At 35.6% G+C, this 23,092-nt stretch overlaps 2 protein-coding genes across 4 annotated transcripts in view; one reads left to right on the top strand and one right to left on the bottom strand.

The window, feature by feature from the left end:
• The window catches only part of stoml3a (stomatin (EPB72)-like 3a), a 26,034-nt gene extending 8,670 nt beyond the window's left edge, over nucleotides 1-17,364 (top strand). Inside the window, exons 2-7 of the mRNA XM_056374725.1 lie at nucleotides 13,043-13,146; nucleotides 13,703-13,775; nucleotides 14,118-14,200; nucleotides 14,396-14,599; nucleotides 16,185-16,319; nucleotides 16,432-17,364. Of these exons, the coding sequence (XP_056230700.1) occupies nucleotides 13,043-13,146; nucleotides 13,703-13,775; nucleotides 14,118-14,200; nucleotides 14,396-14,599; nucleotides 16,185-16,319; nucleotides 16,432-16,623 (791 nt within the window). The 3' untranslated portion in view covers nucleotides 16,624-17,364. The remainder of the gene's footprint in view (nucleotides 1-13,042; nucleotides 13,147-13,702; nucleotides 13,776-14,117; nucleotides 14,201-14,395; nucleotides 14,600-16,184; nucleotides 16,320-16,431) is intronic.
• The window catches only part of mtus2b (microtubule associated tumor suppressor candidate 2b), a 27,888-nt gene continuing 21,926 nt past the window's right edge, over nucleotides 17,131-23,092 (bottom strand). For 2 of the 3 annotated variants that reach the window (XM_056374722.1, XM_056374724.1), the window contains exons 8-15: nucleotides 22,254-22,320; nucleotides 21,674-21,888; nucleotides 21,267-21,372; nucleotides 21,099-21,172; nucleotides 20,903-21,001; nucleotides 20,669-20,788; nucleotides 20,304-20,404; nucleotides 17,131-20,013 (exon numbers count right to left, since the gene is read on the bottom strand). In XM_056374722.1, the coding sequence (XP_056230697.1) occupies nucleotides 19,788-20,013; nucleotides 20,304-20,404; nucleotides 20,669-20,788; nucleotides 20,903-21,001; nucleotides 21,099-21,172; nucleotides 21,267-21,372; nucleotides 21,674-21,888; nucleotides 22,254-22,320 (1,008 nt within the window). In that variant the 3' untranslated portion in view covers nucleotides 17,131-19,787. The remainder of the gene's footprint in view (nucleotides 20,014-20,303; nucleotides 20,405-20,668; nucleotides 20,789-20,902; nucleotides 21,002-21,098; nucleotides 21,173-21,266; nucleotides 21,373-21,673; nucleotides 21,889-22,253; nucleotides 22,321-23,092) is intronic. The other variant, XM_056374723.1, reaches the window with a different exon arrangement.

The raw sequence follows: 23,092 nt of genomic DNA, 5'->3' as shown, positions 1-23,092 counted from the left end.
TGCCTAATGGACAATCTTTTGTGATATCTCATGGATTAGTATACTAAAATATCCTTAATACCTTGCTATACTATGAGCTTCTGATGTAGAAGTATTGTGGTACAATGGTCAGGACTGCTGCCTCACACTGGCAAGGTCATGGGTTCAATCCCTGTTTTGGGGCTTTACTGTCCTATGATGCTTTTTGGCATTTTTATGCCTTACTATACTATGACGTTTTTTGACATTTTATGGCATACTATACTATGACGTTTTTTGACATTTTCACGCAATAGTACACAATGAAGTTTTTTGGCATTTTTATGCCTTACTATACTGTGACGTTTTATGCCATACTATACTATGATGTTTTTTGCCATTTTTATGACTTAATATACTATGACATTTTTTGAAATTTTATGCCATACTATACTATGACGTTTTTTGAAATTTTATGCCATACTATACTATGACGTTTTTTGCCATTTTTATGCCTTATTATACTATGATGTTTTTTTGAAATTTTATGCCATACAATACTATGACGTTTTTTGGCATTTTTATGCTCTACTGTAATATGTATTTTTTTGGCATTTGTTTGCCTTACTATACTGTGACGTTTTGTGCCTGACTATATTATGACGGTTTTTGCCATTTTTATGCTCTACTATAATATGACTTTTTTTGGCATTTTTTTGCCTTACTATACTGTGACGTTTTGTGCCTGACTATACTATGACGTTTTTTGCCATTTTTATGCCTTATTATACTATGACGTTTTTTGACATTTTTTTGGCATTTTTATGCTCTACTGTAATATGTATTTTTTTGGCATTTTTATGCCTTACTATACTGTGACGTTTTGTGCCTGACTATACTATGACGTTTTTTGCCATTTTTATGCCTTATTATACTATGATGTTTTTTTGAAATTTTATGCCATACTATACTATGACGTTTTTTGCCACTTTTATGCTCTACTATAATATGACTTTTTTTTGGCATTTTTATGCCTTACTATACTGTGACGTTTTGTGCCTGACTATACTGTGACGTTTTTTGCCATTTTTATGCCTTATTATACTATGACGTTTTTTGAAATTTTATGCCATACTATACTATGACGTTTTTTGCCATTTTTATGCTCTACTATAATATGTATTTTTTTGGCATTTTTATGCCTTACTATACTGTGACGTTTTGTGCCTGACTATACTGTGACGTTTTTTGCCATTTTTATGCCTTATTATACTATGACGTTTTTTGAAATTTTATGCCATGCTATACTATGACGTTTTTTGCCATTTTTATGCTCTACTATAATATGTATTTTTTTGGCATTTTTATGCCTTACTATACTGTGACGTTTTGTGCCTGACTATACTATGACGTTTTTTTGTCACTTTTATGCCTTAGTATACTATGACATTTTTTGAAATTTTATGCCATACTATACTATGACGTTTTTTGCCATTTTTATGCCTTATTATACTATGATGTTTTTTTTAAATTTTATGCCATACTATACTATGACGTTTTTTGCCACTTTTATGCTCTACTATAATATGACTTTTTTTTGGCATTTTTATGCCTTACCATACTGTGACGTTTTTATGACCTTTCATGCCTTTATATACTATTATGTTTTTGTGACATTTTATGCCATACTATACAATGACATTTTTTGACATATTCAAGTCACGCTATATGATTACGTTTTTTGACATTTTTTTGCATTACTATACTTTGATTTTTTCGTGACATTTTATGCCTAATGGACAATCTTTTGTGATATCTCATGGATTAGTATACTAAAATATCCTTAATACCTTGCTATACTATGAGCTTCTGATGTAGAAGTATTGTGGTACAATGGTCAGGACTACTGCCTAACACTGACAAGGTCATGCGTTCAATCCCTGTTTTGGGGCTTTACTGTCCTATGATGCTTTTTGGCATTTTTATGCCTTACTATACTATGACGTTTTTTGAAATTTTATGGCATACTATACTATGACGTTTTTTGACATTTTCACGCAATAGTACACAATGAAGTTTTTTGGCATTTTTATGCCTTACTATACTGTGACGTTTTATGCCATACTATACTATGATGTTTTTTGCCATTTTTATGACTTAATATATTATGACATTTTTTGAAATTTTATGCCATACAATACTATGACGTTTTTTGACATTTTTATGCTCTACTATAATATGACTTTTTTTGGCATTTGTTTGCCTTACTATACTGTGACGTTTTGTGCCTGACTATACTATGACGGTTTTTGCCATTTTTATGCTCTACTATAATATGTATTTTTTTGGCATTTTTATGCCTTACTATACTGTGACGTTTTGTGCCTGACTATACTATGACGTTTTTTTGTCACTTTTATGCCTTAGTATACTATGACATTTTTTGAAATTTTATGCCATACTATACTATGACGTTTTTTGCCATTTTTATGCCTTATTATACTATGATTTTTTTTTTAAATTTTATGCCATACTATACTATGACGTTTTTTGCCACTTTTATGCTCTACTATAATATGACTTTTTTTTGGCATTTTTATGCCTTACTATACTGTGACGTTTTGTGCCTGACTATACTATGACGTTTTTTGCCATTTTTATGCCTTGTTATACTATGACGTTTTTTGAAATTTTATGCCATACTATACTATGACGTTTTTTGCCATTTTTATGCTCTACTATAATATGTATTTTTTTGGCATTTTTATGCCTTACTATACTGTGACGTTTTGTGCCTGACTATACTATGACGTTTTTTTGTCACTTTTATGCCTTAGTATACTATGACATTTTTTGAAATTTTATGCCATACTATACTATGACGTTTTTTGCCATTTTTATGCTCTACTATAATATGTATTTTTTTGGCATTTTTATGCCTTACTATACTGTGACATTTTATGCCATACTATACTATGATGTTTTTTGCCATTTTTATGACTTAATATACTATGACATTTTTTGAAATTTTATGCCATACTATACTATGACGTTTTTTGAAATTTTATGCCATACTATACTATGACATTTTTTGCCATTTTTATGCCTTATTATACTATGATGTTTTTTGAAATTTTATGCCATACTATACTATGACGTTTTTTGCCATTTTTATGCTCTACTATAATATGTATTTTTTTGGCATTTTTATGCCTTACTATACTGTGACGTTTTGTGCCTGACTATACTATGATGTTTTTTTGTCATTTTTATGCCTTAGTATACTATGACATTTTTTGAAATTTTATGCCATACTATACTATGACGTTTTTTGCCATTTTTATGCTCTACTATAATATGTATTTTTTTGGCATTTTTATGCCTTACTATACTGTGACGTTTTATGCCATACTATACTATGATGTTTTTTGCCATTTTTATGACTTAATATACTATGACGTTTTTTGAAATTTTATGCCATACTATACTATGACGTTTTTTGGCATTTTTATGCCTTATTATACTTTGACGTTTTATGCCTTATTATACTATGATGTTTTTTTGAAATTTTATGCCATACAATACTATGACGTTTTTTGACATTTTTATGCTCTACTATAATATGACTTTTTTTGGCATTTTTTTGCCTTACTATACTGTGACGTTTTTTGCCATTTTTATGACTTAATATACTATGACGTTTTTTGCCATTTTTATGCCTTATTATACTTTGACGTTTTTTGAAATTTTATGCCATACTATACTATGACATTTTTTTAAATTTTATGCCATACTATACTATGACGTTTTTTGACATTTTTTGAAATTTTATGCCATATTATACTATGATGTTTTTTTTAAATTTTATGCCATACAATACTATGAAGTTTTTTGGCATTTTTATGCCTTACTATACTATGACGTTTTGTGCCTGACTATACTATGAGTTTTTTGGGAATTTTCACGCAATACTATACAATGACATTTTTTTGGCATTTTTATGCCTTACTATACTATGATGTTCTATGATATTTCAAGGAGTAGTATACTGATATTTCATATATCTTGCTATACAATGACTCTGCAATGCAGCAGCATCGTGGTGCGATGGTTAGGACTGTTCCCTCACACTGAGAAGGTCAAGGGTTCAAAGCCTGGTTTCAGACTTTATAATCCTGTGATGTTTTTTGATAGTTTCACGCTACAGTACGCGATTAAGTTTTTTTGGCATTTTTATATGCCTTACTATACTTTGACGTTTTATGCCTTACAATACTATGACGTTTTTATGATATTTCACGGAGTAGTATACTGATATTTTATATACCTTGCTATACAATGAGTTAGTGATCCAGCAGCATGGTGGTATGATGGTTAGGACTATAGCCTCACACTGAGAAGGGCAAGGGTTCAAACCCTGTTTTTAGGCTTTTATATGCTGTGACATTTTTGCGCCATCCTAAACTATGATGTTTTTTGACATTTTTATGCCTTACTATACAATGATGTTTTCATGACATTCTATGCCTAATGGACAATAACCTTTTATGATATATCATGGATTAGTATGCTAAGATATTCTTAATATCTTGCTATACCATTAAATTGTGATGCAGCAGCATCGTGGTACAATGGTTAGGATTGTTGCTTCACAATGAGAAGGTCATGGGTTCAAACCCTAGTTTGGGGCTTTACTCTCTTATGATACTTTTTGATATTTTCACACCACAGTATACGATGAATTGTTTTTCCATTTTTATGCCTTACTATACTATAATATTTTATGCCTCACAATACTATGATTTTTTATGATATGTCACGGAGTAGTATACTGATATTTTATATACCTTTCTATACAAGGCGTTCATAATGCAGCAGCATGGTGGTAGAATGGTTAGGACTGTTCCCTCACACTGAGAAGGGCAAGGGTTCAAACCCTGGTTTCAGGCTTTTATATACTGTGACATTTTTGCGCAATCCTATACTGTGATGTTTTTTGATATTTATATGTCTTAATATACAATTATGTTTTCATGACATTTTATGCCTAATGGACAATCTTTTGTGATATATCATGGATTAGTATGCTAAAAATATCCTTAATATCATGATATACCATGAGCTTGTGATGCAGAAGTATTGTTGTACAATGGTCAGGACTGCTGCCTCACACTGGCAAGGTCATGGGTTCAATCCCTGGTTTGGGGCTTTACTGTCCTATGGTCCTTTTTGATATATTTTTTGCCTTACTATACTATGATGTTTTTTGCCATTTTTATACCTTATGATACTGTGATGTTTTTTGGCGTTTAATGCCTTACCATACTGTGACGTTTTTATGACCTTTCATGCCTTTATATACTATTATGTTTTTGTGACATTTTATGCCATACTATACAATGACATTTTTTGACATATTCAAGTCACGCTATATGATTACGTTTTTTGCCATTTTTTTGCATTACTATACTTTGATTTTTTCGTGACATTTTATGCCTAATGGACAATCTTTTGTGATATCTCATGGATTAGTATACTAAAATATCCTTAATACCTTGCTATACTATGAGCTTCTGATGTAGAAGTATTGTGGTACAATGGTCAGGACTACTGCCTAACACTGACAAGGTCATGCGTTCAATCCCTGTTTTGGGGCTTTACTGTCCTATGATGCTTTTTTGCATTTTTTATGCCTTACTATACTATGACGTTTTTTGACATTTTATGGCATACTATACTATGACGTTTTTTGACATTTTCACGCAATAGTACACAATGAAGTTTTTTGGCATTTTTATGCCTTACTATACTGTGACGTTTTATGCCATACTATACTATGATGTTTTTTGCCATTTTTATGACTTAATATACTATGACATTTTTTGAAATTTTATGCCATGCTATACTATGACGTTTTTTGAAATTTTATGCCATACTATACTATGATGTTTTTTGATATTTATATGTCTTACTATACAATTATGTTTTCATGACATTTTATGCCTAATGGACAATCTTTTGTGATATATCATGGATTAGTATGCTAAAAATATCCTTAATATCATGCTATACCATGAGCTTGTGATGCAGAAGTATTGTTGTACAATGGTCAGGACTGCTGCCTCACACTGGCAAGGTCATGGGTTCAATCCCTGGTTTGGGGCTTTACTGTCCTATGGTCCTTTTTGATATATTTTTTGCCTTACTATACTATGATGTTTTTTGCCATTTTTATACCTTATGATACTGTGATGTTTTTTGGCGTTTAATGCCTTACCATACTGTGACGTTTTTATGACCTTTCATGCCTTTATATACTATTATGTTTTTGTGACATTTTATGCCATACTATACAATGACATTTTTTGACATATTCAAGTCACGCTATATGATTACGTTTTTTGACATTTTTTTGCATTACTATACTTTGATTTTTTCGTGACATTTTATGCCTAATGGACAATCTTTTGTGATATCTCATGGATTAGTATACTAAAATATCCTTAATACCTTGCTATACTATGAGCTTCTGATGTAGAAGTATTGTGGTACAATGGTCAGGACTACTGCTTAACACTGACAAGGTCATGCGTTCAATCCCTGTTTTGGGGCTTTACTGTCCTATGATGCTTTTTGGCATTTTTATGCCTTACTATACTATGACGTTTTTTGACATTTTCACGCAATAGTACACAATGAAGTTTTTTGGCATTTTTATGCCTTACTATACTGTGACGTTTTATGCCATACTATACTATGATGTTTTTTGCCATTTTTATGACTTAATATATTATGACATTTTTTGAAATTTTATGCCATGCTATACTATGACGTTTTTTGAAATTTTATGCCATACTATACTATGACATTTTTTGCCATTTTTATGCCTTATTATACTATGATGTTTTTTTGAAATTTTATGCCATACAATACTATGACGTTTTTTGACATTTTTATGCTCTACTATAATATGACTTTTTTTGGCATTTGTTTGCCTTACTATACTGTGACGTTTTGTGCCTGACTATACTATGACGTTTTTTGCCATTTTTATGCTCTACTATAATATGTATTTTTTTGGCATTTTTATGCCTTACTATACTGTGACGTTTTGTGCCTGACTATACTATGACGTTTTTTTGTCACTTTTATGCCTTAGTATACTATGACATTTTTTGAAATTTTATGCCATACTATACTATGACGTTTTTTGCCATTTTTATGCCTTATTATACTATGATGTTTTTTTGAAATTTTATGCCATACAATACTATGACGTTTTTTGACATTTTTATGCTCTACTATAATATGACTTTTTTTGGCATTTTTTTGCCTTACTATACTGTGACGTTTTGTGCCTGACTATACTATGACGTTTTTTTTCCATTTTTATGCCTTATTATACTATGACGTTTTTTGAAATTTTATGCCATACTATACTATGACGTTTTTTGCCATTTTTATGCTCTACTATAATATGTATTTTTTTGGCATTTTTATGCCTTACTATACTGTGACGTTTTGTGCCTGACTATACTATGACGTTTTTTGCCATTTTTATGCTCTACTAGAATATGACTTTTTTTTGGGCATTTTTATGCCTTACTATACTGTGACGTTTTGTGCCTGACTATACTATGACGTTTTTTTTCCATTTTTATGCCTTAGTATACTATGACATTTTTTGAAATTTTATGCCATACAATACTATGACGTTTTTTGACATTTTTATGCTCTACTATAATATGTATTTTTTTGGCATTTTTATGCCTTACTATACTGTGACGTTTTGTGCCTGACTATACTATGACGTTTTTTGCCATTTTTATGCCATATTATACTATGACATTTTTGAAATTTTATGCCATACTATACTATGACGTTTTTTGCCATTTTTATGCCTTATTATACTATGACGTTTTTTGAAATTTTATACTATAGTATGACGTTTTTCCATCCATACCTTCAGCTGTAACACAGCCGAAATGATTTAGCTTTACATTAGCCGCATGTTAGGTCTTAAATTACATTTAGTTAGGTCTTAAATATGTAAGTCCATTTACTGCTTCCTTCGTTGTTTTTTTTTTTGTTTTGTTAAAGCTCATTGTATAGCAAGGTATATAAAATATCAGTATACTACTCCGTGAAATATCATAAAACGTCATAGTATTGTAAGGCATAAAACGTCAAAGTATAGTAAGGCATATAAAAATGCCAAAAAACTTAATCGCGTACTGTAGCGTGAAACTATCAAAAAACATCACAGGATTATAAAGTCTGAAACCAGGCTTTGAACCCTTGACCTTCTCAGTGTGAGGGAATAGTCCCAACCATCGCACCACGATGCTGCTGCATTGCAAAGTCATTGTATAGCAAGATATATGAAATATCAGTATACTACTCCTTGAAATATCATAGAACATCATAGTATAGTAAGGCATAAAAATGCCAAAAAAATGTCATTGTATAGTATTGCGTGAAAATTCCCAAAAAACTCATAGTATAGTCAGGCACAAAACGTCATAGTATAGTAAGGCATAAAAATGCCAAAAAACTTCATAGTATTGTATGGCATAAAATTTCAAAAAAACATCATAGTATAATAAGGCATAAAAATGGAAAAAAACGTCATAGTATAGTATGGCATAAAATTTAAAAAAATGTCATAGTATACTAAGGCATAAAATGACAAAAAAACATCATAGTATAGTCAGGCACAAAACGTCACAGTATAGTAAGGCATAAAAATGCCAAAAAAATACATATTATAGTAGAGCATAAAAATGGCAAAAAACGTCATAGTATAGTATGGCATAAAATTTCAAAAAACGTCAAAGTATAATAAGGCATAAAAATGGCAAAAAACGTCATAGTATAGTCAGGCATAAAACGTCACAGTATAGTAAGGCAAAAAAATGCCAAAAAAAGTCATATTATAGTAGAGCATAAAAATGTCAAAAAACGTCATAGTATTGTATGGCATAAAATTTCAAAAAAACATCATAGTATAATAAGGCATAAAAATGGCAAAAAATGTCATAGTATAGTATGGCATAAAATTTCAAAAAACGTCATAGTATAGTAATGCATACAATTTCAAAAAATGTCATAGTATATTAAGTCATAAAAATGTCAAAAAACATCATAGTATAGTATGGCATAAAACGTCACAGTATAGTAAGGCATAAAAATGCCAAAAAACTTCATTGTGTACTATTGCGTGAAAATGTCAAAAAACGTCATAGTATAGTATGCCATAAAATTTCAAAAAACGTCATAGTATAGTAAGGCATAAAAATGCCAAAAAGCATCATAGGACAGTAAAGCCCCAAAACAGGGATTGAACGCATGACCTTGTCAGTGTTAGGCAGTAGTCCTGACCATTGTACCACAATACTTCTACATCAGAAGCTCATAGTATAGCAAAGTATTAAGGATATTTTAGTATACTAATCCATGAGATATCACAAAAGATTGTCCATTAGGCATAAAATGTCATGAAAAAATCAAAGTATAGTAATTCAAAAAAATGTCAAAAAACGTAATCATATAGCGTGACTTGAATATGTCAAAAAATGTCATTGTATAGTATGGCATAAAATGTCACAAAAACATAATAGTATATAAAGGCATGAAAGGTCATAAAAACGTCACAGTATGGTAAGGCATTAAACGCCAAAAAACGTCATAGTATAGTATGGCATAAAATTTCCATTTACTGCTTCCTTCGTTGCTTTTTTTTTGTTTTGTTAAAAGAGTGAATGAAGTTGTGACGGTCTCCGCTGAGACAGAGAAGAGGAGAAGCTACTAGCCCTCTCTCGCTGTCACTTCTAGTCGCGTTGCTCTCCTCCCCAGTAATGTTAAATTTAGCACAGAAAAAAACATAATAGTGGTAATTTAAATAGCGGTTCATGGGATTTATTAACCCTCAGGGGTCCCTCTGTCCTTTTTTGGACATTTTCTTTACTTTTCTTTTTTGATTTGCTGATCATTTTGGCTGTGTTACAGCTGAAGGTATGGATGGAAAAACATCATAGTATAGTATAAAATTTCAAAAAACGTCATAGTATAATATGGCATAAAAATGGCAAAAAACGTCATAGTATAGTCAGGCACAAAACGTCACAGTATAGTAAGGCAAAAAAATGCCAAAAAAAGTCATATTATAGTAGAGCATAAAAATGTCAAAAAACGTCATAGTATTGTATGGCATAAAATTTCAAAAAACGTCATAGTATAATAAGGCATAAAAATGGCAAAAAACGTCATAGTATAGTATGGCATAAAATTTCAAAAAACGTCATAGTATAATAAGGCATAAAAATGGCAAAAAACGTCATAGTATAGTCAGGCACAAAACGTCACAGTATAGTAAGGCATAGAAATGCCAAAAAAATACATATTATAGTAGAGCATAAAAATGGCAAAAAACGTCATAGTATAGTATGGCATAAAATTTCAAAAAACGTCATAGTATAATAAGGCATAAAAATGGCAAAAAACGTCATAGTATAGTCAGGCACAAAACGTCACAGTATAGTAAGGCAAAAAAATGCCAAAAAAAGTCATATTATAGTAGAGCATAAAAATGTCAAAAAACGTCATAGTATTGTATGGCATAAAATTTCAAAAAAACATCACAGTATAATAAGGCATAAAAATGGCAAAAAACGTCATAGTATAGTATGGCATAAAATTTCCATTTACTGCTTCCTTCGTTGCTTTTTTTTTGTTTTGTTAAAAGAGTGAATGAAGTTGTGACGGTCTCCGCTGAGACAGAGGAGAGGAGAAGCTACTAGCCCTCTCTCCCTGTCACTTCTAGTCGCGTTGCTCTCCTCCCCAGTAATGTTAAATTTAGCACAGAAAAAAAAATAATAGTGGTAATTTAAATAGCGGTTCATGGGATTTATTAACCCTCAGGGGTCCCTCTGTCCTTTTTTGGACATTTTCTTTACTTTTCTTTTTTGATTTGCTGATCATTTTGGCTGTGTTACAGCTGAAGGTATGGATTTCTGCAAGAAAGTGTCTTTTTTTACATATTTTTAAAATCTAATGTCAGTTACTGTTACAGGTCTATTATACACTGGTAACACATTTTGTACCCTCTGGGGTTCCTCGCGTCCAAAAAAGGACACACAAAGAAAATGCTATAAAATCATCATATATCAATATTTTTTTCTGCTTTTTTTGCATAAATCTCTTAAACCAGTTCTGCTCAAACCTACCAAATGATTATTAGTTTTCAGGATTTTAACCCTTTAAATGCCAGTTTGAAGACATGTTGCCTCTTGTTTTATTAAAAAAAACAAGACAGAATATGAGATATTTCCCACATAATACATGATGGAGGGATGTGACATTGTTTTATATCAGAGTCTTTTATATCAAGACATTTCTCAAAACCAGAATATGATCAGGGTGACTTTTGAACACTGGAAATAAATCATGTACTCATCCCGGCAGTAGCAAGGCATAGAATACTAAGGCATTGGAGTTGCCATTTAACGTGATGTGCATGTTTCTGGACACCGGGAGGAAGTCGGAGAACCCAAAAAGATCCCATGTATAGTATAGTAAGGAATAAAAACGTTACTGTATAGTAAGACATAAAAAAGTCATAATATAGTAAGTCATAAAAATGTCACTGTATAGTAAGGCAAAAAAAATGAGCTACGATAGTAATCATAAAAAACGGCATAGTAAGTCATAAAAATGTCATAGTATAGTAAATAAAAAAAAGTCATAGTATAGTATGGTATAGAAAAGGTGTAGGTATAGAAGTATAATTTGCCATAAAGAGTCATACAATAGTAAGGCATAAAAAATCCCCAATGTCTTGTAAAGAATAAAAAAGTCACAGTATAGTCAGGTATAAAAAAGTCATAGCAGAGTAAGTCATAAAAAAGTCACAGTATAGTCAGGTATAAAAAAGTCATAGTATAGTAAGGCATAGAAATGACATAGGATAGTAAGTCATAAAAACTTCCTAGTATGGCAAGTCAAAAAAAGGTCATAGCATAGTATGGCATGAAAAGCCATAACACATTAGAGTTGCCAGTTAACCTAATGTTCATGTCTTTGGACAGCAGGAGGAAGCCAGAGTACCTCCATGCAGGCACAGGAAGAACATGCAAACTCCACACGGAAAGGACCCCAGGCGACGATTCCAACCAGTGCACCATCTTGCCACCCCATATAAGAGTCATAGTATAGTAATTCATTAATATTCATCGTACAACAAAAAAGCCATAAGGCATAAAAACGTTATAGTATAGTAAAGCATAAAGACCCATAGTATAGTAATTAAGTCACAAAAAAACACCATAGTAGAGTAAGGCATAAAAAGTAGTATTATAGTAAGTTATAAAAATAAATTCCTACCTTCCATATGCAACCCCCCTGTCGCCATGTGCATCGGGCATTTTATTCTGCAACATGTTAAAATACATTAGTGTTGTATTTCAGCACTGTACCCCAGAGAAAATTGTCCATTTGGATAAAGGACGTGCAGCAGCACTAAACAAATCAATGCATAATATAACGACATGGAAATATGATAGTTGGTAATTGGATAGTTACCAATCCTTCTCTATACTCTGTGTACATTTATATGACAGTCTTAGCCTTCAAATATATATATGGGCCCTAAGCAGCTGCTTAGTTAGCTTATGCTTTGGGCCAGCCTTGTCTTTGGGCCCTCAAAATTGTGTTTGTTTGTTTTTGTTATGAAATGTTATATCAATAGTTCAGTAGCTTTACACAACACTGTGTGACTCAGGTGAACTTGAAGTGATGTTACTTCCCTCAGAGATTAATTACATCATTAATGACAAATAAGGAGTGTGTATCCACTGCACCTCGCTGCCTGACTGAGTGAATGTTTTGTGTCACCTTTAGTAAAAGGTGCCGTCCCACTGGACCATATTACTGTTTAATTGTGTGACTACAAAATCACTACAACTGTCTTCTGTCTGGATTGAAAAGGCACACATGTGTTGAACAAAGGTGCCATTGAAAATATGCAAAGCACTCTATAGTGTGTACTGTGCTTTAAAGACTCTAAAGTGTTTTCCACTCTTTACAGACAAAAACTCAGGGAGACTGGGATGTTTCGGTTGGCTGTTGGTCCTCGCATCCCTCCTCTTTATAATAGCAACCTTCCCGCTTGCAATATTTATGTGTGTGAAGGTAGAGTATATCCTCATTGATGTATAATGCTACTGATTAAGATTAGACTTCTATTTGTGTCTGAAAGCCAATGCAGAAATCAGCGTCCTTGTATCAGTTTTTTTTTAGTTAGCATTCACCGCTCTTGTTTCTTTATGACCTTTTTTAAATTCCAACCAAGTTTCATCAATATCCCTCATGAATTTTTGGCAGGTCAGGAAAACCTTAAACGGAATCCATCAGTCTGGCTTTCTAAAAGTCTATAAGCTTTTTGAGTGAAAGGACACAAAAACATCTTTTTTTTTTTTTTTTAAATTCATTAAAGGGGCTGTAGTTCTTTCTCTTTTAAGCCAATATGTGGAGGAAGTTTCAGTTTCAGTTCATGTAATGGATGACAGCGAGTGGCTGATACTTTATATAACACTGGCCGGCTCAGTCAGGATAGTCATGAGGGTGGACTTACAGTCATGCATTTGCATTTAGTTCACTTATGTGGCTGATATCATCGTCTTTTTTCTGATTTGTTTTTGGTCTTTCGTATATTCTTTGCATGACTGTTTGTTTTTCTAACATCCAGATCGTGAATGAATACGAGCGAGCCGTCATTTTCAGACTCGGCCGGATCACAGACAGGAAGCCTAAAGGGCCAGGTTTGTCATTTAATGTGCTACATGCATGACAATACGCTGTAGGGGGGAAAGATACAGAAACTGGTTTCCTGGCTGAAAAGAATTTTTTATTTTTAGAAAGTTGGTTTGAGGCTATGATCCAGTATGTTTGACACTATAGAGTTCTGTTCAGTGGAGTTGGATCGGACTTCTGTCTGAAAGTGGTTACATACAAGCTAGTTTGATGCTCAGTGAATCAGTGAATTTTCTTATTTCATCCTGTTAGAACTTCTGCAGTGTAGGATGGTCTGAATATATTGTGAAAATTTTTATTGTCTGTGATGGATACTTAAAATAAAAATCAGGATGTTTATTTCTTTGCAGGACTTTTCTTTGTTCTGCCCTGCACTGATAACTTTGTGAAAGTGGATCTGAGAACTGTGTCCTTTGACATTCCTCCACAAGAGGTACATTTTCTTTTAGCATTTGCATTTGCTCCATTTACATCAAACGTTGGGATATCATCTGTGTCTCTCAAACTCTCCTGTATCATAACTTGTCTACAGTTTCTGTCATTAATAAGAAATATCCATCATCTTCCTGGACGATGACAAAATAGTAGCAGCATCATAACTGCAACGTTTGTTTTTGTACCTTTGGAGATCCTCACCAAAGACTCAGTGACAGTGTCTGTGGATGGCGTGGTGTACTTTCGCATACACTGCCCGATCTCATCTGTGGCCAATGTCTCCAGCGCACACTCGTCTACTCGCCTGCTGGCTCAAACCACCCTGAGGAATGTGCTCGGTACCAAGAACCTTGCAGAGCTGTTGTCTGACAGAGAGGGCATCTCAGTCAGCATGCAGGTGAGGATACACTGTGACAGTGGTGGGAATGTTCAATTTAGTAACTATAAAAGAAATGGCTGAACATAAAGTCAAAATTAATTTATGTTTTCACGGCCACTACATCAGTTAAAGTCATTTTTGATTTGTGGAGGCAACAAAAACACAAGATTTTTAGCCTCCATTCAAACCTGAAAGTCAGGTGTGCCTGTACATAAATGTACAGTATGAGAATACAATTTATTGCCCATCAGCATTCTTCAAACAGCTTGTGCACCTTGCTCTGTCTGTGCAAACAGGAGTCCAATATTTACCTCATTACCCTCCATATTTTCCTTACAATGATTTGTTTGCATTTTGAACAGGTGCAAAATATGTTCATGCGGGAAGAGAGCACGAGCAGTGAGGAAAATCTGCCGCTAATGTTTGACAAAAAAAACAAAACAAAGGTGAATTCGCTGTGCTTTTCACGGTCCTGAAAGCCTGAATAGATAGTGAGGCAATGAGCTCCAACTCTATCTTTTCAAAGCTGCATCAGGTGTTGGTTTGGTACGGTGGCCGACAAGGACAAACAAGATGCAATGGCCCAAAACACTTCTTTTAGGAAAAACAAGCTGCAAATTCAGAAACGATGCAGATTCAAAAATACGAAAATATAAAGCAAATACAAGTGGAACACTTTCAGCGTGAGCTTGAGCTTTGACCCGAGAGGCCAGACCTACGACTGGACCTTTGACCTTTGACCTTTGACCAAATGAGAGAGTATGAGGAAAGAAAGAAGAGGCGACATAAAAAGGTGATAAAAAGGCGTTATGTTCTTTTTTTTACATTTAGCTGTAGTTTTTACAATATTATAAAAGAGCAACAGAAAGCGCAGCAAGCATTAGCATGCTTATATACAGTCTATGGGTGTTCCACTTAGCGCTCCCCCTAGAGGCCTGGAGCACTCCCGTTGGGTTGTCTAGATACGCAGCGTTTTTCCTGTTGCATTGGTTTTGGGGGTTCATGTGTTTTTGTTTTTGCAGAGTGTTGGCTGTTCATGTGTTTGTTTGGCTTCATGCAGCAAGTTTCTTCAGTTGCTGCTGGTTTCCATTGTTGTATTTGTTTTATATTTTCGTATGTGTTTTTGAATCTGCATCATTTCGAAATTTGCAGCTCATTTATCCTTATGGAAGTGTTCTGGAACGTTGCAGCGCGTTTGCCCTTGTCAGCCACCGTAGACGGGTTTGGCCACTAGGTGCAGAAGAAGTCCAAAGAAAGCTGAAACTGGCATGATTTTCTTACAGTTTGTCATATTTGCCTCTTGACACATCAAGGAGTCATGGAGAAACATTATCATCATGTTTCTAACCTCCTGATGAATATAGGGCTCAAATTGATTCTCATTTTATCTCTATTTTGGTTTAAAGTGACAAAAAAATTGAATCGTAGCATTTTTCACTAGCTGTCATTAACTTATGCTGTTAGGTTTATCAGAGCTTGTTTGCATTAAACTATCGTCTGGTTGAAACAAAGAACAAATGTACCACAAAGCCAAAATGAGCTAATCAAAGGCTCCACAGTGATAACAACGGTTTTCTGACTGTTATTCAATATTCCCCTGCAGGAAGCTCTGGATGAAGCCACTGATCCGTGGGGTATTAAGGTGGAGCGTGTGGAGATCAAGGATGTGAAGTTGCCTCAGCAGCTGCAGAGAGCCATGGCAGCGGAGGCAGAAGCCAGCCGGGAGGCCAGAGCCAAGGTGGAGAGGGCGATGGAAGATCTGATTTAATTTCCTCGTCATACCTTTTAATCATTAAAAAAAAAGAGATCGCTAAGAGGCAAGAGACAATGATTGTCTTTCTGTGTTTCAGATCATTGCTGCAGAGGGAGAGATGAAGGCCTCCCGGGCTCTGAAAGAAGCCTCTCTGGTGATCGCTGAGTCGCCCTCTGGCCTCCAGCTGCGATACCTGCAGACGCTCAACACCATCGCAGCAGAGAAGAACTCAACCATCATCTTCCCTCTGCCCATAGATATGATGCAGAATTTCATGCAGAGGAAGTGATGAATCTCAGAGCCAGCAAGTCCTATAAGAGCTTAATTGAGGCAGATTCGTACTATTGTTGTTATATATTATTACAGTTACAAGCCTCTGTGGTATCTCTTTTAGATGTGGTCCAAGAGCACTCTGCTCACTTCTCAAAGGACCAGTGTGTCGGATTAAGTGTCATCTGAATAACCCTTACCCCTCCCTTTCCAAGTGTATAGGAGAAGTATGGTGGCCTTTAGCTAACAGGGAAAAAGGTGTTTGGCTTGTCCATTCTGGGCTTCTGTAGAAACATGGTGATGTAACATGGCAGGCACCGTGAAAGAAGACCCACTCTGTGTGTAAATAAGCTAATGAAAACACAACAATTATTAGCTTCAGGTGATTATACACCAATGAAATCATAATTATGAATATTATAATCCATTTATGCCACTAGATCCCCTGGAATCCTAAACACTGGTCCTAATTATATAAGAGCTCTGTGTCATAATTATATATTTAAAGATATATCCACTCCAAATCTCACTTTTGTACACTTATTTTCTTATTGTGATTTAATACTTAAATACAAAGTGCAACATATACAGTATAGATGTTAGTGTCTCATCACTGACCACAATAATTTAACCAGCTAAGCTACAGTTGCAGTTCTGGGGGAGGACAAATAAATAAATAAATATATGAAATGCACAAGAAATGTCAAACAAAAAAATAATGCACAACAACCTTATAAAGACATGCTTTCATATAAACTTATCCAGAGCATGGGTTTCTGAAATACTGAAATACAATCGTTACAACAGAAGTCCAGTAAACAATCAACAGAAGTACCGACATCCATGTGACACGCCAACCCTCTCTGACACTGGGTGTGAGCTGTAAACAAAACCTCTTATTCTAGCGTGGAACAAACACTCACTAAATGAGTACTAGGTCATGTCCATAGGACACAGAGGCAATCAGTGCAATCAAAGTACCTGATGGCAAGAAATATCATTCACCACTTCCTTTTTAGAACACAGCTAAACCCACCAGCGACCAAGTTAAACATAATCAACTTGTCCGAACAGTAAACAACTCACCTATAACCAAATTCCTGTTTGAGCAGATTTCCACGTTTTAAATCCGGGGAGCTGATTATTAAATCATATTATTATAATAAAGCAATATTTCTTCAAACTATTTTCATATATTTGCGGACCGCACTATGCTCTTTGAAATATGTATACATATTCTGTACATCCAAATAATTTTATACAAAGGACAAACAGACAGTCGAGCTATTATGTAAACATGAGCATAAGTTTAAAAAAAAGAGTACAATTACTGTAATACAAAAAAAAAAGTTATGGCAGTTGCTTCCCTTTGATGATTCATAATTCTCAACACCTGAGATTATTCTCTGCAATGAGACATGAGGTAACAGCTTGCAGCTTTATCCAATTTTTTTCTCAACAAGAGTTTGCCAAAGGTCAATTGGAGATATTCATGGAGGATGAAAGCCATGACAGTTTTTTTTTTTTTTGATTTGTTCTCAAGGTTTTTCTGTGTTGAATCTCAAAATACACAGAACATTTAGTGTGACAGAAACAGTTCCAGTTGGCTGCAAGAGCAACGATAAGGTACACTTAACCAAAGAAAAATAAAACAGTACAAATGCAACACAATGAAGAGATTTACATGTGTTCAAGTCGATACTTTGTGACGGAAACTACTATGTCTGCACCATTTAAGGCTGATTCTGCAGCAGTTACTGTACCTCCAGACATATGACATAGTACGTGATGCTATAATACATGATGAGCTGCTGTGTTTAATGATTTCATCTTTGGTGGTTTCTACAGATCCTGCACTTTTGTTTTCACCCATGTTTGTTTGTTTGTTTGTTAGTTTGCAGGATTACGCAAAGAAAGTGCTGAACCGATTTACACCAAGCTTGTTAGAGGGATGGGGCATGAGACAGGGAAAAATACAGTAGATTTTTGGAGTGGATCCGGTGAAAGGGGCAAGATCCAGGAATTTTTTTCATCACTTTCCTCAACACTGTGAAATAGGGCATTTTTTGACATTCTCATTAATACTTTACTTTGGCAGAGGTATGCACTCAACTGAGAGGCATTCAGAAACACTTATACTTTCTTAAGACGACTACAGGTGAGGGAGAATCAACTCACCTGAAAAATATAAGATTAGTCTGAAATGTATAATACTATTATCTTTTTTTCTCTTGGTTTCATTTGAATAAATCCTGCTCTGTGTCACTGGAAACGAGAAGTAACCTTCACCCCTCCACTCCATTTCGTCACACTGTAGGTAATCCTAAAATAAAGTTCATTATAACTGGAAGACGGAACATGCTTTAAAGAGATCAATACATGTACAGTTTTTACAAATTATGATAAATAACATAGCTAAACCGTGGTGGCAGTTCAATAGATTTATGAGTTGTTATGTTGTCTTAATCATACATTTCAGGTCCGCGCTGATATCTAGCTGTTTAAGGAAAAAAGTAGGGTGGATGATTGAGGTTAGATGGCTAGGTCGTCATTCATACACTCCTGATACATGAAATATTTCAGCATGTAAATGTTGACTTGCCCCAGAGAAGAATCCACACTTTGAGAGTAACTTACTAAAGGTAGTTTTGTGATTTTTACTTAGACGTATTGCCCGTGCCGTTGCTGGTGGGAGAGACTGGACAGCAAAGGCGCTTCTTGTGTTCATTGTTGTACTTTTGATGTTTGCATTTCTCGTTCATCCGTCATCCTGAGCGCTGGATGAGAGGGTGGGGATGTAGATGGAGGTGAAAACATGGAAATGAGGCACTGCTCTATGACGTCTACAATGACCAGGTCTTTCATCTGCTGCAGTGTCGCAGCTTTGTGGGGCGTTCGGGTGGAATAGAAAAAGAGGAGGGCAGAGAATTCCCTTACGAATAATAAGAAGCGCGATCATTAATACAATTCTTTAGGTCAGAGATTAAAATTCCTGGCGTTTGACTTTGGAAATGCATCACATGGGCGGGTTGGCATTTCCCAAGAAACAAACTTATTTGTGTTTGTCCATCTACGTTGTGTAAAATCTATCTGAGAGGAACATTCAACAGAGTCTCAAAAAAATCAGGGCTTCCAATGCCGGATAAAAGAAAGCGTTCGACACAAGAGCTTCCATTGAGAGTGTCATTGATGGTAGGAGTGTGGACGGGCGGGGGAGCCTTGTCCGGAGGATGGCCGATTGATGGGGGAGGAGCTATGGATGGGGGAGGAGCTAGGGGACATGCGAGGGCTCAGCTCGCCAGTCTGAAGACGCCACAGCAGTTCCTCGTTTGTGCGACTCAGCCGCTTCTTCTCGTTGCTCTCCTTCTCCACGTGCACCTGCAGGTTGGCGTTCTCCTCAGAGAGTTGTCTGAGGAAGAACAGGTGTGAGAAAAAGTTAAAACATAAGCGCCATGTACTAGTGGCAAGGTCACAGTTATAAAAAACAGCTGGATATGCCTGAGATGTTCTTTGCCCAGTACTCTATTTGCCTAAAATTGCCCTCTATATACACACAGACAGTACATCCCTTGATCCTTGATCTTGGGGTTATACAAGGTCATATTGTAACACATATTTTTTATAAGATGATGAAATATAATTCATTTCAACTGATTTTAAATAGGTCTTAAATCTGCACTAGTGTGGATTTAAACTGACCTGGACACAGCAAGGTTCTTGTCTATTCGTTCCCTCAGGTCTTCGTTCTGCTGCTGTAACACTTGTAGTCTCTCCTCCAGGTACACATTCTTTTCAGCCTGCTCAAAAACACAGAACATAAGGTGCACAACTTTAAATTCTTTAAATGAAGAAATGGCAGTCTAGAACCAGTGAAACAGGGGAATATGATGGTTTGTGAAGGAGACATTTGTCCTGACCAAAATATTAGTCCATTGTTATTTTTTGCTGTCATTAGCTGACCTTACATGTTAGCTGGTACTGGACAACACTTCAACACTTCACTTGACTTGAAACAAGCACTAGTTTCCTTCATGGTCAAACAAAAGCAGAAATTTGAAGCCTACTATTTTCTCCAACTCTGAAATCTTCAGCTCCTGCTGATGAATTTGTTGATTTTTCATCTCCAGAACTTCTTTCAGACTCTTCAGGTCTTCCTCAATGTGTTTATACGGAGCCAAAGCATCCTGCCAAAAGCAGACATCATTAGTGAAAGCAACCATCAGTCTTGCTTTCTTTCTGTTGTATCCAGCTACTGTCACCAAAGCAGTCAATATATTGTCCAGTGATGTATCAGTTACCACTATCTGCTCATCTGTGCTCCTGCGAAGAGCCTCCTCGAATCGCTTGGCTCGGTCTCTGAGGCTGCGATTCTGAAACGTCAGCGTGTCCACCTGATCCTGTTGACCACACAGATATTGTTGTCACTAACCACAAAAAGTATCATATTACGTATCTGTGGGGGAAAAAAAAGAGATAATTTAAAGGAGTGTTAACCTGCAGTGACAGTCTGATCTTTTGAAACTCTTCTTCCAGGGACTTCCTCTGCTGTTCATGGGCCATCTTCAAATCTAACACGAGAGATAACACAGTGTTACCTCTCTTAACCTGCAGCAGAGCGAGTCGGTAAAGAAAAGCGGCAGGTTTTGAAACATTGGCGCTCACTCTTCACGGTCCTGGCGTGCTCCTCCTGCAGAGTGGCCAGCGTGTCATCGTGAGCCGTCTCCATCTCCATCAGGGACGTCTCGTGGTTCTCACTCATCTCCTCGATCTGGAGACACATAACAAGCACACATTTGCACGTGCATACACACTAGGGGGTGTAGTAATGCATCATGTAACAGTTTTCATGGGGACTATTTCTTCAGTAGAAAGCAGTCCCAGTGAAAACAGTTCACAGTGATCTGAGGATTATCCAGAGGAACTGGGACATTGCTTCTGGAAACACATGTTGCTGCTGAAATATTTAAATATCAGTTTCAAATGCTTTGCGAACCACACAACATCAACTTCTTACATCAGATATGTGCGGTTTATATCGAGTCTTCATCAAAACACACACACACACACACCTGCTCCTGCTGGTTCACCCGTAGCTCCTCCAGCTCGGCTTGCTGCTGTGCCTGCAGACTCTCGGTCTCGGCCGTGTGCTGCGTCTTCAGCCGCTCCTCCAGCGCTCCCAGCTCCCTCTGCTGCTGAGCCCGCAACCCCTGCAGCTCAGCCTCAAAACGCCGCTCCAGTTCCTCCTTCTCCTGCTGCAGTTGCTCCCAGTGTGCAACACTGAAAGCTGGGACATGGAGATGGATGATGGAGTTTGTTTTACTGGATTCAAATTTTAGGTCATGTACTTATTACAAAAGAAGATGCACCAAAGTTAATTTAACAGTTGTATGTTTGTGGCCATTTTTTTTTTTTTTGAATGATCTAAATCCTAAAGCTGTCAGAGTAGCTTTTTCTATAGTATCTAGTATATGGTGTTCGATCTTGGACTAAATCCAGACTTCAAACAACAGAGTGGATTCCCCAGGAGTCATTTGTTCCTCCCATCCCTTGTGCACACTGTATACGACTTGATATACTGGGAGATGTGAGTGACTCATTCCTTTCTGTCCTCCCTGTGGTGCCATATATATCAAGCTGTATCCCACTTACCCACTTCATCCCTGATTTTGGCAAGCTCCAGGGACAGTTCCCTCTCTTTCACAATGGCACTCTCACTCTGAAATGCAAACACATATAACACATGCATGAGCACCTGAAATGAAATGGATTTCTTACAAACACCTACAGTGCCATAGTAAGCCTTTGGGGAAATGGATGTTACAGTTTTGGCACAAATTTAAGCTGCAACTGACATAAAACTGGGTGATATGATTTGAATATTGATATATTGTCAGTTAAAAACTAAAGCAACAGCCCTGCAAAACAATCTGGGAAGGTTACAATGTTCAGTTTTTGTTAAAACTGATTTTATGGAGGTGTTGATTCAACTTTACAGGTATTTTTAGAGGCTGTAGTTTGTTGTGCTGTTAAATTGTATTGCATTGTGCTGAAAGGTGTCATATATATACATATACATATACATATACATATATATATACATACTGTATACATACCAGAAACTGTTAGGAGAAACATGAAGAGACTTGAGAGAGGGCTGGAGACATTTTGAACCCAAAATGTTTTCAGTGATATATGCATGAGAGGATTATAGACCGAAAGGATGCTCCATCTACATTTACATTTTCTTTCATCAAAAATATTGTCCCATCACATGTGCAGGGGTGCAGTGCCCTCTGGAGCGCAGTGCCCTCTGGAGCGCACCCATGACACACAAGTTACTCATTTTCGAAGGTTATGTAACCACGGTTCGTGTTGTGTCAAGTTTACATACACTAGTCAAATATAACCGACCACAAGATCAAATGTTAGACTGATGTTTTGAATAATTGATAAAGTCATTATGCTGCAACTCATTAATTACAAAAAGA

The sequence above is a fragment of the Seriola aureovittata genome, chromosome 4 (genome assembly GCF_021018895.1).
Source record: "Seriola aureovittata isolate HTS-2021-v1 ecotype China chromosome 4, ASM2101889v1, whole genome shotgun sequence".
Lineage (NCBI taxonomy): Eukaryota > Metazoa > Chordata > Actinopteri > Carangiformes > Carangidae > Seriola > Seriola aureovittata.
This window is presented reverse-complemented; position numbering and strand designations above follow the sequence as displayed.